Genomic DNA, 18,124 nt, shown 5'->3' on the forward strand with positions numbered 1-18,124 from the left:
ACACATGTTGCTGGAGCCAAGCCTCAGGCACATAGACACAGGAATGATGCATCTTTGGGGTGACAGCCGTGCCTGGGCATGTCATGGAGCCTTTCAGATTCACCAGCCCTCCTCAGCACAGGAACTGAGAACCAATGGTGGCCCAGCCCAGCTGGGTAGCCCTGGCCTCACCAGTTAGGAGGTGGATACATGCTGAGGATCTGGAACAGATTCAAAGCACAGTTTTCCAACATCCCAAAACCTTCTGAAATGTTCCAGGGACTCAGAGCTACTTGGTTAGCTTTTATGTCTTCCCCCGCCATCTAGTGATTTTTTTCTGATGCTGGCTGATCTAGCCTTTTCCAACTGAGAGATGTAAATACTGACATTTAAATTTTAAAATCAATGGGTTCCAGCATTTTGTACATTTGCCAGGGAGGGAAAGAGGTCCCCCAGCCACAATTCGAATGGCAGAGAGCTACAGACATGAGTCTTCTTTTGATGGGATTTCTATTGAGACAAGATGTCCAGGAATGAAAGCCAATAACCCTGCAAGTGGGCTGGTTTCAGGAACGCCTCTACATGTGCAGCTTCTTTACATCAAATGCACTTAAGTCTCAAATGTGTGCTGCCTTTCCAGGCTTGGCACTTACCTAAGCAGGGAGCTCACTCTGGACTGCAAATCTCGAAGGCCAGGGCTTACTTGCTCTGCCCCAACCCTGTGCTGTGAGCCACCCCCCTGGTGATAGCTGATCACTGCAAAGGGATGGGCTTGTAACAGGCTTCCTACCAGAAGCTCATTTCCACATTTCAAAAGGTCTTTGAAGATCAGTATCCAGTGTGTTTATATCTGATCTCCTGACATCACTACAGCTCTAAAAGCATGGGGGGAAAATGACAGATGGTCAAGATCTTTGTCAAAGATGCATGGGTTAATGAACACTTCAATTGGATTTGTATGATTAATAACCAAACACCCACTGAAATTGCTGAAGTATTCACGTCCTTCAATTTCAAAAACATCATTAAATTATTTCCATAATGAAAGAAACTATGGAGCTTCGGAAATCACAATAAAAATTCCAGGAATAAAAGTGCTGGGTTTATCAAGTAACCAAAGTATGGCTAACAGAGTGCAGAGGGTGGGAAGTGACTTTCTTCTGTGTTTTACTGCGGCAAGAATGAGGAATTGCGAAGGACTGAGTTCTGTCAACTGGAAAACACATCAACTAAAAAACACATCAACTAAAAGAAGTGGCCAGATGGTAAACTGACCCTTGAAATCTTCCCCTGTATACATCCGGTCTCTGCAACCTCCTCCAAACCCAAGTCCAGGGAGGCTTTAATCCAGGAGAAAAGACTTCTGCTTTTGATTTTTCCAAGTAATTTCTTTTAAGTAGGTTTGATGTAAGAAAGAGAATGTGGATAGTTTTGCTCCCACTAAAACCTTTTTAAACTGAGACTGTCCCAGGTATTCTGGGGCTGAGGGTACCATGCGTCTGTTTAAGTGAGTTCATGCACCTAAACCCTCTACCTGGACCCAGCAATTGTTCAGCTACTACTGTCACCATTGCTGTTCACAGCTACATGGTAGCCAGATAATGTACTGTGGCTGACTCTTGGCTTCATCTCACTCCCAGTCAAGGACACTCAGGTTCCTAGAAACCAAGGGGAGTTGGGATGTCACACCATAAGCTCACTTATGTTGCAGGTACACAGGTGTGTGTGGACCAGCACTTTCTGACCCTTCCATCAGCCAGGTGCTGTGATGCTGTGACAGGGTTTCTTGTAACAGATGGAGTGAACGCAGCCGGCCACTGCAGACCAAGGCATGTGGGGACCCATGTGTGCGAGGCCTCAGGATCTGGGCGGTTCTGACACCCACCTTCCACCTACAGAGCAGGCAGGGCCTCTGGGTGCAGACGGCGGGACCCAGTTCCTGCCCTCTTGCCTATGACCTACATGGCCTCTGATGGGCCTCTTGCCCCTGACATTCCGGAAACCCTCTGCAGCCAAGGGGCCTCAAGAAGATGAACAAGGCTTCCTGATCAGTATTCCTGCTCAGGACAGTGGCGGCAATGCCCCAATGCACCCCACACTGTGCCCTCAGCTGTCTTTGGGTCCTGGCCCTGATGGCCAGTGGGCTCCCAGATGCAGACCCCCATTGCCCCTGTCACCCCAAACCTCAGCTTCACCCAGGCCTGCCTGTCCTCTGTGGAAGCTCCACCCTGTGGCTTTCGAAGGCTGTTCCCTGTGTCCCCACACCTGTACTCCATCCAGCACCCTCTGCCTGCTAGGCATCCACCCAGCTGGGTCTCTAGGCTCCACAGCCTATGCCCCTCCAATGAGGAGAGCCTGCGTGTCACAGGCTCAAGCCCAGCCCATGCCCCCACGCAATCCCTCCCTCTCCTCACCTCACCCACCTGCAAGGAGCCCACCCTCTGTCCCCTCCTCCCTGCTCCCTGCATGGCCAGCACGGGACACCTTATCCCCTGGGATGCATGGTTACACTCCTGTCCCCACAGGCTGTGGCCAGGGTCCCACTGTCCTCTTTCTTCTCCCCCAGACCAGTGACAAACCCAGCCCCTTCCTATAAGCCCTATTCCATGACACATGGGTACAGGTAAGTCCCTGAAATGCCACCTCACCTTGCTGTATGGGGGCTCGGCTGGGGCTCCCCACCACGTCCTGCAGGCAGCCACCTGCCCAGAGCCCACCTCGCATGCCATCCGGGAGCATGGGGCCATTGGCCTGGCTGCCCAGCGTGTTCATGTGGGTGGGGATAGGCTCGAAGGTGGGGTCCAGCTCCAAGATCAACCTGTTGAGCTGCTCAATGGACTGGTCGATGTCCAGGGTGGGTGACCCTGGGGAGGGGTCTGCACTTGACTCCAGGCCAGTCCCATTCACCACTTTGCCATCTGGAAACCTGGGCTTGAACACTTTGCCGGGAGGGGGCCGCTGTGGGTCGGGGGGATGCGGCCCGGGGCCTATACCCCTCTGGACAGCGACTCTGCTGCTGGTTCCCCGGGCAGGGGTGACTGGGACTCTGGGCTGCACCTGCACCAGGCGGGAACTATCCTCTGGGCTGTGGCTGACAAGCCTGGCCTCCCCGTTGGGAGGGAAGCTGTACTGATGAGCCACCACCATTTGCTGCTGGCGCACCCAGGTCTGCGTGGAGTAGCTGCTCTGCCCATAGGCCTGCGTCTGGGAAGACACGGATGGCTTTCTGAGAATGGGCTGCAGCTGCTTAGACTCTCGGCCCCCACCAGCCCGCTCCCGCTCATACAGGGGGTCCACACTGAGGCCCAGGTCTGGGGCAAGGGTGCCCAGTGGATCTTCACCAACATTGTTGCCAAATCCATCAGACAGGAGGGAGTTCTGGCTGCTCTGGTGACAGGCGAAGGGGACCAGGTGGGCCGACTGGTGTCCCTCAGAGGAGGACAGGGTCCCAATGCTGTCCACGCTGTGCAGGTCATGACTGGGCATCTCGTCATCCAGGATGTCCGTCTCCCGGTCTTTTGGTGTGGCGTCTCCATTCACGTGGACCTGGGCAGGCACAACGTGGCGTGTCCCACTGTACTTGCTGTGAGCATCAGTCATATCCCTGAGGGGGCTTGTGGAATCTTCTAGGCCAAAGCCGCTGAGCAGCTGATCCAACTCAGCCTTCTCCTGGGGGCTCAGGCCTCTCTTGGGCCCCAGGCCCAGGTGCTCCTCGGTCCTGTCTGTCCTGACGGAGGCAGTGGAGTGGCCCGAGTCGCTGCTGACAGACAGGGTGTGGTCGCTGTGGTCGGGGCTGCAGGCAGCCGGGGAGGCCGGGAGCCCACCTGAAACGCCAGGATCTGAGGTGCTCTTTTTCCTCACCTTGGCATAGAGGCTGCCGTCCACGGGGCCCTGTGTGTGCAGCACTGGGAAGGAGAGAAGGGAGACGCTGTCAGTCAAAGACAAATATATGAACTCGTAACAGCCAATTGACAACAGTCAAGGAGAGAAACCCTCCAGGACCCCAAAATTCTATTTACACTCTGGCAAAGCGATTCTAATAGCCCGACAGCTTCAGGTCCCAGAACTGTTTCTACCTTTTCTGCAAAGACTTGCATCCATGACTCCCACAGCCCTTCCCTAAATCTGAGTTAACCATACTGGTACAATGACTTAAATTAGAGAACCTCTGGGCTTCTCCTTGATCCTTCATCCATCACCAGTGTGGCTGGTGAGCTCAGCTCGTAAATCCCCAAGACTCAGGAATCAGCTGTGACATGCAGGGCTCCTGTACAGTGCCTGTGGGCATCTTGGGGGCTTAAGGCTGGCTGCACATTCTCACTAAACAGAACGTCTGACTGACCACACCAGTCTCTTAACATTTGAGGCCTGAGCGAAGTGCAGGAACAGGCCTCAGGCCTTCCTGTTAGCACAGCATCTCTGGCCCAAGGAGGTGCCCGGGGCAGGTAGGGCCAGGCACAGAACCCTTGCAGCCCATCTTTTTGAACTGACAACCACACATTGGGCAGTCAGAAAAACTCCAAGCAGGCCTCAGATGTCAGGGGGAGAGCAGGGCTCTCAGCTGCCTCTGCTAATTACAGCCTGGCTATGGCACTCAGAGCTGCCAGTCTCAGACTGCTGACTAAGCATCTGTGTTTGCCTGGGTCCCAGAAGAGGTGGGAGAAGCACCCACCAGCCCACCCCACCCTCCTGTCTTCCCAGACAGGACATTGCAGGCATACCTCAACAAGGGGGCTGCGCAGGCTTGACCCCTGCTGAGTGGGCACCTGGGAGGCACAGTGTTCCAGGCGACTGAGCTGCTCTGGAGGGAGCTGCCCTGGGCCCTGGGCTCTGGGCCTAGCGTGCTGGCTGCACTACCATGGTCAGCAGCTTCTAGCTCTTTTGGAAACACTGCAGTGACATGTCAGGACAGAAACCTGTGGGCTATTTGGGGATGCTGAGAACACACACAACCCTGGGCTTCTTTATTATTCCAAATGTGCCCGAGGCAATGGGGCAAGAGGAGCTGGGGGTGAGCATGGGGGTACAGTCCAACACAGAGCCCCACTGATCCCCATCCTGCAGCAGAGCCAGGGGAGAGAAATGATAACCCAAATACCAGGAATAAACCAAGTCCTCAAGCAGGCAGCTGGGGCCTGAACTCCAGTGAAGGCAGGCACAGGTTTAGCCCACGGGGACTCAGGGGGCCGGGGCACTGGGGAGCTGCTGTCACTGAGGCTGAGTGCAGGGCAGGCCCTCACATGGTGCCTCTATTCCCACAGTAGAGCCTGCCCTGCAGATGAGCTGTTACTCCTTCTTAAAAGATGAAGAGCTGATGCTCTGTGGGAGTCGGCAACCCACTGAGGTCAGGCAGCTGCTGGGAAGTGGAAGAGGGACTAGAACCCAGGTTACTTGGTCTGAAGGCCACACACCCCTGCTGACCACATGCCATCTGCTTCAGAGTGCCAGCTGGGCACGCCCCAGGCCCCACCCAGGAGCCAGGTGGCACCGAGACACTGCACCCTGAATGGGGTCAACGAGCAGCTCTGGGCCCAGGTCAGAATGGGGGCCAAGCTCTGTGGCCCTGGAGACTGCACAGGCCACAGGCAGAAGGGCTGACTGGTAGCACAGTGCTGGGGCACCAGACAAGTCCTGGCTCTGGCCCAGCCCACCCTCAGCCCGCCCGAGTTCACCAGCAGTAAAAGTAGGGTGTGGGTGCTCCACAAGGGTCAGAGATGCACATGCAGATGAGGGTCTGTGCATCCCTGAGGAAGCCCCAGTGTAGCCTGGCCTATGAGAATCCCCTGCAGCCAGGAAAACCCAACCAAGACAAGCTCTGGTGAGCCCACTCTCCTGTCCACGGAGTGTGAGAATCACAGACCCCCACCACAACCAGGGCCCGGACCAGGGCCAGGGGGTCCACCAATCTCACATGGCAAAGACCACGCATCCATGGCTTCCACAGCCTTTCCCTAAATCTGAGTTAACCGTATTGGTACACTGACTTACAAAAGCAAGCCAAGAACAAGTTGTACAAAAATTCCTATTTAAATTGGGATGCCACCAGGTGTCTCCCCATCATTTTCAGGCAGAATCCCTTGGCCAGCCCCACTAAGAACAGTCGCTAAGGAGGGGCCGCATCTGGTGGAGAAAGGAGGGATGTTCCCCTGGCTGGGCATCTTTATTAGTTTGACAAATAGCATCTTTATTAGTTTTATGAGTGGTAGAAATAAATATTATAATAAACACATAAAAACATCGCAATTACCACCTATGACACAGTGGCTCCGTGTAAGGCATGGCACCGAGCATTTAGGACACAGGGTCCTGCGGGCTCAGGGTGCCTTCCTGTGGGCAGCTCAGAGACGGGATGCAGCCAAACACCACCAAGGACTCTTCTACACTTCCTGCCATGAATATGTTTACTTGGACATCAGAAAATGCCCAACAAATATTACAACTCCAGGAAAGAAAGAACCAATAAGTGAGTCTCCAAGACACACACGTCCAAACTTCGGCTCACTTTGCAGGAACCTGGGTCTTCCCAAAGCATGAGTGCTCCCTGGCGGTCTGTCCAGGGACCTCCACAGACCTCCCCCCAACCTCTGCGCCCCGTTGGCAATATCAGGGCTGCAGGAAGTCACCTCGGAGCAAGGAGGAGAGGGAGTTTCTAGTGCCCACCACTCCTCCCTGCCTTCTGGCAAATGGCTACCACCTTGTAAGGACTCAGACTGATTTTTCAGTTGGACAGATTAGATGAGGTGCTTCATTTACAAAGAAGAGTGACTGTTCCACCTTTTAATGATAAAAGCTCTTCCCACGGTGGACAGGGCCTGGTTCGTTTCCTCCACTTGTCTGGCCATCAGACCACAGCAGGCACAGGTTTATGTTGCCAAGTTATCTGCCCTCCACCCTGGCACACTCCCTCATCTCCTTGGGGGGAGCTTCCCTGACCCTCCTCCCTATGCTGGCTTCTTCTCTGGAGTGGTCACGTACGGTGAAGCAGCATTAGGGAAGAGCCCTTGGCACTGAGTATCTGAGAAACCCAATGTTCCAGCATGTTCTTACACCACAAAACCTGGGGCACGGTTTGGAAAAATAATTCTTAGCAAGAATTAAAAACAACCAAACAACCCAAACACACACAGAAACAGGGGTCTGCAGGTCCAAGCAGCCCAGCCCTTGGCCTCCTGCACCCCTGACCATGTTCTCCCAAGAAGCACAGCTCCTGTGAGCCTGCCCTTCCCTGGGTGCCATTGCCCCCCACTCCGGAGGTCTACAATGCCAAGGACCTTAGCTGGAAGAGGACCTGGAGCCCCAGATCAAGGGCTCCACAATGTCCGAGAAAGCAGAAGGGTCACTGTCTTGCCAATGGGTTTCAGCCCCGGGCAAGTTCGCTATGGAGTCAATGTGACCAAAGAAATGACAGCAAAACATTCTTGGGGTGAAAGGGTGAGACCCAACCTTATTTCCAGGTGGCAGGTCAGTCACTAGAATCCCATCACTCAGAGCGAGTCTGCATGCAGCAAGCCAGTCTCTGCCTCTGGCCCCTCTGCCCTCACAGCCATCCTCCAGGCCTCTCTGCCTGCACAGCTGTCTTCTGGGCCCCTCTGTCCACACAGCTGTCCTCTGGGCCTCTCTGTCTGCACAGTCATCCCACACAGCCATCCTCTGGGCTCTGTCTTTGGCGCTGCCACCACTCCAGCCTCTGCTCTGCTCTCCTGCAGCCTTGTAGCCCTGCCACTGTGTCGTGCCCAGAACACAGGGCGGAGCTCTTTATATACAGTCAACAGCCATGTATTCCCCACAGGTGTGCAGTGAGCTAGTCAACCTGGGCCAGGTGAGAATCCTGGCCACAGGAACTCTCATTTTATCCACTCCACCCCTCCAGGACTCTCTCCTCTCAATCCATGTGCCTTTAGTCCTCTGCAATGGTCCCTGTGCAAGGAAGCTCGAACATTGTTCTCCAGCCTCTCCAGCAAAAAGTCTTGCAGACACACAGGCCGGACTCGTGGCTCTGTCTCTGACTTCTGCCTCTTTGGTCTTAATGGCTTGAACGAACTGCTGCTCTGGTTTCAGTTGTTGCCACAGCTCCAGTAAGATCCTATTTGGCTTCCTGTCTAATTTCCTTCCAGCTACTCCTGCCTGTATTAAATCAACACACATCTGGGTCCTCGTAACCTTCATGGGACCCCTTAAATTCTTCTTGTGAGTCACCTTGAATTTTTTAATCGCTGTCTCAAGGCGGGCCACACTGTCAGGGAAGACAGCTTTCCCATCTCTGATCCCGACAGAACAATTCCATCCACCCCTAAGTCCCACAGCCACCGGCTCAGCCTGAGTATAGGGGTGAACCATAGAGTGCTCCACCACCTGGGGAGGGGGCTGCTCCTCTCCTTGAGGAACTTTCAGCTGCTGGGTCTTTGTTTTCTTTACAATCACCGGGCGTGCTTTCAATACAGGAGGGGCCAGTGCCTCCAGCACCACCCCTTCATCCTTCCCCAGCTCCTCCACTTCTGAGGCTGATGGCACCTTTCTCTCCCCTCCCCCGAGTGCCTCCTCTGCTACAGTGCCTCACAACAATGCCAGTTCAGTCTCCAGCAGCTCTCTTACCTTCAGCTCAATGCTTCACAGCTGACGTTCTTGTGCCAACTCCGCCTGTACTTCCCTCAGGAGTTCGTCTTTTTCCTTGATGGCCTCTTTCTCCTACAGAACACCTGGCAGCACTGCCATCTCGTTCTGTAAAGAACTGTTTACCTCTCCAATGGCACCTTGCTGCCAGCATTGTCATGCTACCTCATCTCACATCAGTGCCATCTCCTTCCTCAGGGCATCCACAGAAGTTTGCAGCTTACATTCTCGTGCTGCCATTTCTTGAGTCTCTTCTGTAGACCTTTTTAACACTGAGAAGCAGCCAACCCACAGTCCCCGCTGCCTCATGGGCACTCTGTTTCTCAAAGGCTCTGCTTACTATACCAAGGGCCACCCCTACTGCCTCCGGTGTCACCTCCACTTGCCTCCAGTTCTGGGGTGGGGCCCAGCCCTCTAGGAGGCAAGCCACCTCAGACCACATACCCACTGGGGGACAATCCACTGTCTCCCCATTCAAATAAGGGCAGCCTGTCTTTTTCCTTGGTCAACAATGAATCCTGCTGACATGCCAATTGTCTTTTCAATGGGTTTCAGCCCCAGGCAAGTTCACTATGGATTCAATGTAACCAAAGAAATGACAGCAAAACGTTCTTGGGGTGAAAGGGTTATACCCAACTTTATTTCCAGGTGGCAGGTCAGTCACTAAAATCCTGTTCACTCAGAGTGAATCTGCATGCAGCAAGCCGGTATCTGCCTCTGGAGCCTCTCTGCCTGCACAGCCGTCCCACACAGCCGTCCCACACAGCCGTCCTTTGGGCTTCTCTGCCTGCACAGCTGTCCCACACAGTTGTCCTCTGGGCCACTCTGCACAGTCATCCTGCATAGCCATCCTCTGGGCCTCTGTCCTCGGTGTTGCCACCACTCCAGCCTCTGCTCTGCTCTCCTACAGCCTTGCAGCCATGCCACCATGTTGGGCCCAGAGCACTGGGCGGAGCTCTTTTATATAGAGTCAACGGCCATGTATTGTCCACAGGTGTGCAGTGAGCTAGTCAACCAGGGCCAGGTGAGAATCATGGCCACAGGAACTCTTTATTTTATCCACAGTGACCGACAGGTGAGCCCAACATGCCCATAGGAGCAGAGGGGCCAGAGGCCCAGGGACGTCTGTCCATCACCTTTCCAAACACAGGGGCTGGACCTGGGGAGTGTGATGATGAGGAAGGCAATGGGGGAATAGCCACACCACCTCCTTGCCACAGTCCCTCCATCCTCCTGCCATCCGTGGGGTGGACCCCTGGCTCCCACCTATGCTCACCTGCTCTGACCCGCAAACCTTGCCTACCTTGCTGTGCTTTAGCTCCCAAGACCCCACAGTGGCAGCAATAAAGAGAATCATAAAGAATGAACACCTGGGGGCTTGGGGAGAGGTCCTTGCATGCTGACTGCCAAGCCAGCCACAGAAACTGAAACCCACCCCTTATTTAACTGATGGCAGGGTGCCCCTTATGACAAGGTCCCAGTTTGGGCAAGTGATGTGAAGTGACATAGCTCACCTCCTGTCTGTGGGCCCCGGGCCCTGGGTCTTTAGCTGGGGTCCCCTGCTGCCCTGGACCCCAGGGCAGGAGGGCAAGGCTCTCCCAGTGGAGTTGCTGAGGCCCTGGACTCAGAGCCACCATGGCTGTGGTCAGGCATGGGGTGGCACAGAGAACTCTGTCACTCTGCCGGCCCTTGCATCTTCTTGTGTAGTTAAGTGACAGGTTTTGTGTTTCCTGCTCCAAGAGAGTTTGGGCAGTGTGAATCCATCCTTTCTACAAGTGAAGACCCTGACCCAGTAGGGGCCCAAACCTGTCCCCGGTCCCACAGCAGGTTTCCAGCGACGGATGCAGAATAGGAGCCCTGGCACATCCAGGTGGCACAAACCCTTCCCCTCCGCATCCCCTTGGCTTCTCGCTGCCCCCACCCCATTGACCGGAACCAAAGGCCACTTTCAAAAGGAGGCTGTGAGTTGTCTGGTAATGATTTCCCTGCAACCAGAGTCTGGTTAAAAATCAAACAAGCATACAGGGCTCTGATTAATTCCGCGGACTGGCACCCCATGGAGGCTTATGAACTGGAAAAGAAGCAGAGGGAAGAAAACACAGAGCACATTCCTGCCTTGTTAAGGGGCAGTGACTGTGGCCATGGACTCCCTCCCCTGTACCCATCAGGCTCTGACACGGACTATCCCACAGGGAGGGAAAGAGGCACCAGAAAAAAGTTAGAAAATAATCCAAGAAAATGGAGAAAACAAAAAAAAAAGATGAAAACATTCCTTCCCATCCCAGCTGAACACATATTAACCAATGCCCACCTGTGCCCGCAGGTGTATTGTCCCAGGTGTGTTAAGAATCAGCGGAAGGGAGGGCTGAGTCTCAACCTCACCTCCTTCTAAGCACCAACTACTTGGCCACTGAGAATGTGCAGAGCTGACTTGTAATACATTCAGCTGACACGGGCCCTGCTTTCAAAAAAAATATCCATTCAAAACAACGGACAAATCCAATGGGCTTGTTAAACTACCGGGAATCTTTTCTTCTTTGTGCTGACTTTATGAATCTTAGGTTCTACTTTCATGACGGGTTTGCTTAAAAGGCAACTTTTCATTTCAAAAGTTGCCAACATAATCCTCCCTGCAGGTCTTCACTGGAGGAAACCAAAAAGCTCCTCACCCGGGTGGCTCTCCTGACTTTAGGAGGCACTTGCTAATGGAGGTTGGACAGGAGTGCTCAGCGGAGTCCCTGCTGGGTGTGGGGAGGAGCTAGGCAACACGTAGAGGAACAAGAGGGGACAGCGCTGGGCAGCAGGCCCCCCTCCCAGGCACGGGCAGTCAGCTGGGCAGAGAGAAGCGCACGACACTGGAGTGCGTCCGGTTGTAACTGCTCTCAAAGCCCGCATCCTCAGAGCCAGGAGGCCAGAAACTGCTCAGAGGAAGAAAGGAAATGCTGGGAGCCCCCCACCCCCTCCCCAACCCACACTGCTGGTGTTTCAAAGACAAAGGCTCTGTTTAAGTGTGTCCTGTCCCATGATTGCCCCAGTAATTCTGGGAAGCCAGAGCTGGAAAGCCCATTCTGTGGCTGAGAAAACAGGCTTACAGAGGCTGTGCTAGTATTTAGGATAAAAGAGGCCTGCTGAATGGAGAGTGTGGAACCCAAACCTACCTCAGCCCCACTCCCAAGTCCACGCTGTTCCTTTAAAACACTGGAATTCTAAACCTGACCAACCACTTTTATGAGAGATTAACAATTTAATTTTGGAAAGGAATTTGCCTGCATGTTCTCTACAGCAGCCCACATACAAGCGCACACCCACTCCCCCGGAGCGTTCACAGTCTGTCACTCTCCTCCCAGACTCCCGACTTGGTCTGCTGTCCTGCTGTCCAGGACAGAGTCCTGTATCTTGCAGCTGGGGGGTTGAGGGTGGCAGTTTGTGTCCACCCCCGTGAGCCCCCACGAAGGGCTGATTCCCTGCACACCTGAGCCTGGGGTGGGCCATTTCCTGTGACACTGGGGTCTTCTCTGCCTCCCGCGGCAGCCTGCGTAGACCCTCTCCAGCTCACCTGGACCGTCTCTGGCTCACCCTCCTAGTGACTCACTTGGCCACCCAGCTAAACCACTTCACCACATCAAAATGTCCTGATCACACTTGCCACAGAGTACCCTTCCTGGGAAAGGTGTCTGGGAAGAAGGAAAGACAAAGGCAGCCATTCCCTGCAGGATCTCAGAGCCCCTAGGAAAGCAGCCGGCCCCACTCCCAGCTCAGGGGACAGACCCGGTCAGGACTCAGGCTAGAGGGCCACCCAGTGACACTTTGGAGCAACAGTATGTATCTTGGTGTGGTGGGAGTTTCAGGACAGAAAGTCAAACTCCTAGAGCTGCACACTGAACCGAGAGAATGTTACTGTATGTGATTGGCACCTCAATTAAAACCAGCAGGACGGTGACAGGGAAGTGAGCCTGGGTGCTGGGCCACAAGGTGGCCCTTCCCTCTCCCCTGCGCCTTCCCTCCTCTCTTCCTCTCCCTGCTCCCCTCCCATCCCTCCCCTTCTTCTTCTCCTCCTCTCCCTCCTTCTCCTTCCCTTTCAGGACTTTCTTCATCTTCCTAGACTTCATGGGATGGGGGAACTCTCTTCTTGGAATAGCTGTCCTTGGGGTCCCTCTGTAATGATTTTATAAGCACATTTGCTCCCTTCCAGACTCTCTGGTATAATCCATCTGGGCTTGAACCCTGACCTTGGCTGTGTGATGTTAGGTGAGTCACTCACCCTCTCTGAGTCGCACTTTCTTATCTGTGGACAGGTGACCTGGCCAGGGTGTTGGATGAGAGCTGCCCCAGGATTCCAGTGGCATTTCAGCCAGACCAGTGCACATGCCATGTCCCCACATGCCCTTACGGTCCTAGCCATGGTTCTGGACCTCAGTAGCACCAGGTCTGTGTCCCCTGGGACACCTGGGACAGTAACAGGGTCCAGTGAGTGAGCCTACTGACCTCATACTTCACCCTGGCAGACCTTCCAGCACAACCATGGGGTCCTACCCCTGTGGCCCTGGGACCCCTGGCCCAAGCGTTTGGCACCTCTTCTCTAGGACTTGCCCATCGGCTCTGACTGCCCCACAGAACCAGTGACAGACTCCCAGCATTCTGTTTTAAGAGGAACACTGTTTTCTGGGAAACAGCCTGGCACAACAATATATCTGGTAGCGGGTGGGCATCCCAGTGCTCGGGCTCCATCTCTGGGGTATGGACAGGTCCATCTCGGGCAAGGAACTCCCAGAGCAGGGGCTGGGACAAGAGGGTGCAACCAGCAGGGAGCTGCAGGTGTTGGTGCCCAAGGGCACCTCCTCCCTCAGGCTACACTGGGGCTCCAGGCTCTGAAGGACCCACGCTCCCAATTGGGAGAATGCCACCCGGCAGTAGGCATCCTCAGGGAGGTCCCACCATATCCCCAAGTCACTCATGCAGAGACCTTGTCCTCTTTCCTCTGGACATTTATAATAGAAGCTCACGAAGTGTGCTTTTACTTTATTGCAATTTTTAATTAATAAATTTATTTTATTATTTATTTATCAATAATTTAATAAATTTAACTGAATAAACATTAATTTATCTGCCTAAAAATCTACCTAAAATCATGCTGCCTTTGCATTGAATTACCTCCCGTTTCAGAGAAAACTGGGCACTAAGCAATGATGACACACCTGGGCCTCAGAGGATGTTATTTTCCCTCTGCAGAGCTGGGTGGCTGTGATATCATGGGATTGAATGAAATGTGCCCTCTTCCTCTAACTTATCATTTTTTTTAACAGAAAGCAAAAGGAGGTAGTAAACTGCCAGGCACCACACAGACAGGAAGGTGTGGTCACGCCCCGGGATGAGGTGAATTCTGCTTCTCTCCTCAGGCCGAGCCCCAGATGCCGCTCCATCAAGACACATGGCTTCTCCTGGTAAAAATGCCTTCCCACCTTGACAGTGAACCCTGCAGGAGCCCCCAACTCACACCCCCCTCTGTACCCCAAGGTGTGGTAGCGCCCACAGCAGAAAGCCAGCAGCACAGGGCCCCTTGCCTGCCAAGAGTAGTGGTTGAAAATTGCTCCCTTGAGACCAAGCTGAGCCCTGGGCAAATGATTTCTCAAAAGAACACAGGCTCTAAATTCCTGGAGAAACAGGGAGTAAGGAAGAAAACAAACCCGGAGCAGGAGGGGGCCACTGGTACCAGGCAGGCTTTGCAGGGAGCTGTGTGGAGAAGGGACACGCCCACCACAGGCCCAGCCCTCACTCAGAGCGGCCAGCACCCCAGGGGCCGCTGTCCAGCCCTGGGTGAGGCTTGCAACATGGTGATGATGACCCAGACAGCCCACACAAACAGGACACAGGCCAGGGCCAAGCCCATGGTCAGCACCCTCCTCACCAGCACCCCGGGGCACTTGCCACAGCACCCCTGACCCTGACTGCAGCTGGGCCACTTTCAGGAACTCCTAACTGGGAACATAGCAGAGACCAGCCAGCCAGGAAGACAGAAGAGGCCCAACCCTCCTTCCTCACCCAGGGAGAGGCTCATCACACTCTGCCAACCTGCAAACCAGTTGGGTCCCCGAGGCCGGGGGACAGTCCCACCTGCCAGGGTGACTGCTATTCTTCTCCAATTGGCTCCATCTGGTGCCCTTGGCAGTTCTGTCTGGTTTGCAAGCCCCGGAGCAGAAATTGGCTCCACGGCAGGTATCTAGAGCCCTGCAGAAGCCACACGCACACACGGGCACACCCCCAGCTTACCTTCCTGCTGCAGGGCCCGGGCAGCCTGCTCAGCTGTAAGTCCCAGACTCACTCTCCATAAGAATACTTCACCCACCCAGGAGCAACATCCCAGGCAGGCACGCCTGCTCCAGGGGAGGCGGCGGCCAAGGAGCAGGGTGGACGATCCTGCTGGCAGGCGGGGAACTTGGTTTCTGCCAAATCGGTTAGTGCAGTGTAAACATGAGGGTGGGGCTTCATGCAATCGGGTTGAGTGAAATTTGAACTGGAGGCTGAGGAGGCGGAGAAAAGGCTTCTTCTCCAGAGCCACAGCAGACCTCCATGCCCTCCACCCAGCCTCCAGGCTGGCATCGAGCCAGCACCAACCTGCTTTGGTTTACAAAGTGTGGTTTGCATTCTTCCAAGTATCAGCCAGGAAATCTCTGCCGGACACCTTCATCTCCTCAATGTGGCCAGGCTTGCCTTGTGTTAATTGCACATGGCTTTCTGGTGCAGTTCCCGTCCACACCACACACCCCGTGTTCTGCCCAGCAGCCCCATCAGATGCAGCTGAGATGGGCTGTGATCAGGCCAGTTATTCACCCCCTGCCTTGCTGTGCACAGCTCACAGCGTGGCCGCATGCTTTTAGTCTAAATGAACAGAACTTGCCAGAGCAAATGCGCATAGCCCCTTCTGATGTCTTCAGGTTCACAGTGCATGATCAAAACACTTGCAAGTGTCACCCTTCAATCAGCCTGAGACAGGACACAACTGGGCTGTCAGCGCAGCACTTTTCTTCAATAAATCACCTGGCACAGGGTAGCACATAGGACTCCAGATAAAAGTCAGCTCACGCTGGGGGAAGAGGTCCCTTTCATTAGGGTCATAAGTCAGCTCACGCTGGGGGAAGGGGTCCCTTTCATTAGGGTCATGACATGCTCCTTGTGCAAAAAATCTGTTCAGTTAGGTGTTGGCAAGGGTGCTGACTCACTCACCTTCCTACCAAGGAATGGGCATCATTGTTCTCACTGTGCAAATAACACTGTCCGCTGTAACAAAGGGCATGACTAATTGATCACATAATACCTTTTCTTAAAAGAACTCAGAGATAAGAATGGGCAGTTGGAACCATCTGCTTTGAGGACTGAGATGAACTCCTGCCTCTCCCTGGTGCGTTGGGTCTCGCCAAGTCAGAGGTGTGATGAGGGTCCAACCTTCTCCTGCATAAAAATCTTGAAAGCAGACTTTTGCATCACAAAGCTGACAACTGCAGAAAACCTACCACTAAGAGGCCAGTAATGAGGAAGGCACAGAACACTGTGCCCTCACCAAGGGGCTCCTTCCTCCGTTTCTATGAGAAAGAAACTGCACAACTGTTATGTGCACAAAAGGAGCATTTCCCTTCGTTAGGCTCATTCTTCTGTGCGTGTGGCTCCGGGTGGGCTTTCCTCATGATGACAGCTTTACCAATGAGCTGCGGCATGCCTCTGTGGGCACAGGCAACTGGCACCCATTTGGCCTCTGAAGCTTGGCGTTTCCGTTGCTGATGGCCACAGAGAAGGCACGCTCAGGATGCTGTCATTCTCCACATGCCCCCATGAGAGGGTTTTGATCACACAGAGCCCATCCAGGCTGGCAGGCTGAAACAGGGTGGTCTTGTGAGGAGGCTTCACTGATTTTTGGCCAAAAGGGAGTTCTGTGGCTCAGGGTTTGGAAAGGCCCCAAGCCTTTTGGTCCTGAAGAGTTGTAATCTCATCCATGGGTTACACGTCTAATGAAAGGAGGTGGTGCATTCCTGAATATCTCCAGAAGCAGCTGGTAAAGTGGGACAGGAGGCCCACAGAATGTTCTGTGGACCCTTGTATTCAGGATCCAGGACAAAAGAGACCATGCCCCCAGAAAGGCCCGGGTGGCTCCCCACTGGCCCCCACAAAGGGCTAGGCATTACTACTGAAATCTCGGGGAACTCCCCAGATCAACACCAAATAGCCCAAGGGCTCTAAACGTTGGCCTAACTACAGTGAGGATGGATTCTAGGTAACAAATTAATCACATTCAAACACTGACAAAAACAATACACTACTGAATGTCCATAGTATCATTTTCCATAGAAAATCATCATCATGAATTCTAGATTATTTCCATTTTCTGCAAATAAGTCCCAAAGACCACAACGTCACAGGTATATTGGGCTTGCAGACAGGCCACTGCTCAAAAACAAAGCAACACAAAATGCGTCTCTGCCTCGTGCTATGGGGAAGGAAACCTCCTGGCACAGCCGCCCACTCGTGTGGGGCCTGGCGAGCAGATGCAGGTCGCCAACCACAGCCGGACCAGCTGGAAGAGAGCCGGCTGCTAAAGACGGGCGGCCCTGACATCGGGCCCTCTCAGACTTTACTGCCCATTCTTGTCACCCTGTCACCATACGCCAGGCATCCCCGACTCAAAATAGCAAGGTGATGACTGCTCTAGGAGCAGTGCTGCCCTGAGGCAGCAGACTCACAGCACGGCTGGGCTTCTGCTCTGCTCTCAGGGGAGAGGGATGCGCTGTGGACGTGGGTCTGGTCAAAGCTGTCTGCTCACACGACGCCCTGAGCAATATGAGGACCGCTCAAGGCTCACTTTTTTACGTAACACACACACTGCCACTATAATGACCCCAATTCCAGATAATGGCTGGAAGCCTTACAAAACATGCCTTCTGCACCCCATGCTGCCACCGAGGTGAAGCCACTCACGTCACAGGCTCACTGGGTTGACCTGTGGGCCACGCCCTAGTGACAATTTATAGAACACTAACAGAAGAAACAACAGCCATTCCCTCTGTCCTTGGCCCTGCAGACAGAATGAAAGACTAATTACACACAGCCATGCACACCCAGCACCGCGTCTTGTTCCGCAAAACTTAAAACACAATTTTAGCTGTAGTCCCATTGCAACCACCCAGGCAGTGCCACATGACAGAACCTGGTCTTCACATAAGTGTTTAGGCAGAATCCCAATATGAAAACCATAAAAGATGGAGCAGGGGTGGTGGGTGCAGGAGGAATGGCCGGGAAGGCATGAGGCCACTCCCAGGCACCGGCTTGGGACCCTAGAGCTCAACACATTGCCGAGGAGATGCCACAGGGAGCAGAGGGGCACCCAATGCCTGTCCCTGCAGAGACCCAGGCCCATGGGATGTTCCCAGCTGCCCCTCTCACCAAGGCCCTTCTCCCTTGATCTGCCAGGGACCTTCCCCTCCAAGGAGCCTGGGGTCCTCTCCTCTCTGCACACTTCCCAAAGAAGGGAGTGTGTGACACAGTCACC

The 18,124-nt window shown here is 54.0% G+C and overlaps 1 protein-coding gene across 1 annotated transcript in view; it reads right to left on the minus strand.

Moving 5' to 3' along the window:
- The window catches only part of TNS3 (tensin 3), a 190,561-nt gene that overhangs the window by 71,973 nt on the left and 100,464 nt on the right, over positions 1-18,124 (minus strand). The window contains exon 17 of the mRNA XM_073240005.1: positions 2,628-3,884. Coding sequence (XP_073096106.1) covers positions 2,628-3,884 — 1,257 coding nt within the window. The remainder of the gene's footprint in view (positions 1-2,627; positions 3,885-18,124) is intronic.

Source organism: Manis javanica, chromosome 6, assembly GCF_040802235.1.
Source record: "Manis javanica isolate MJ-LG chromosome 6, MJ_LKY, whole genome shotgun sequence".
Classification (NCBI taxonomy): Eukaryota; Metazoa; Chordata; class Mammalia; order Pholidota; family Manidae; genus Manis; species Manis javanica.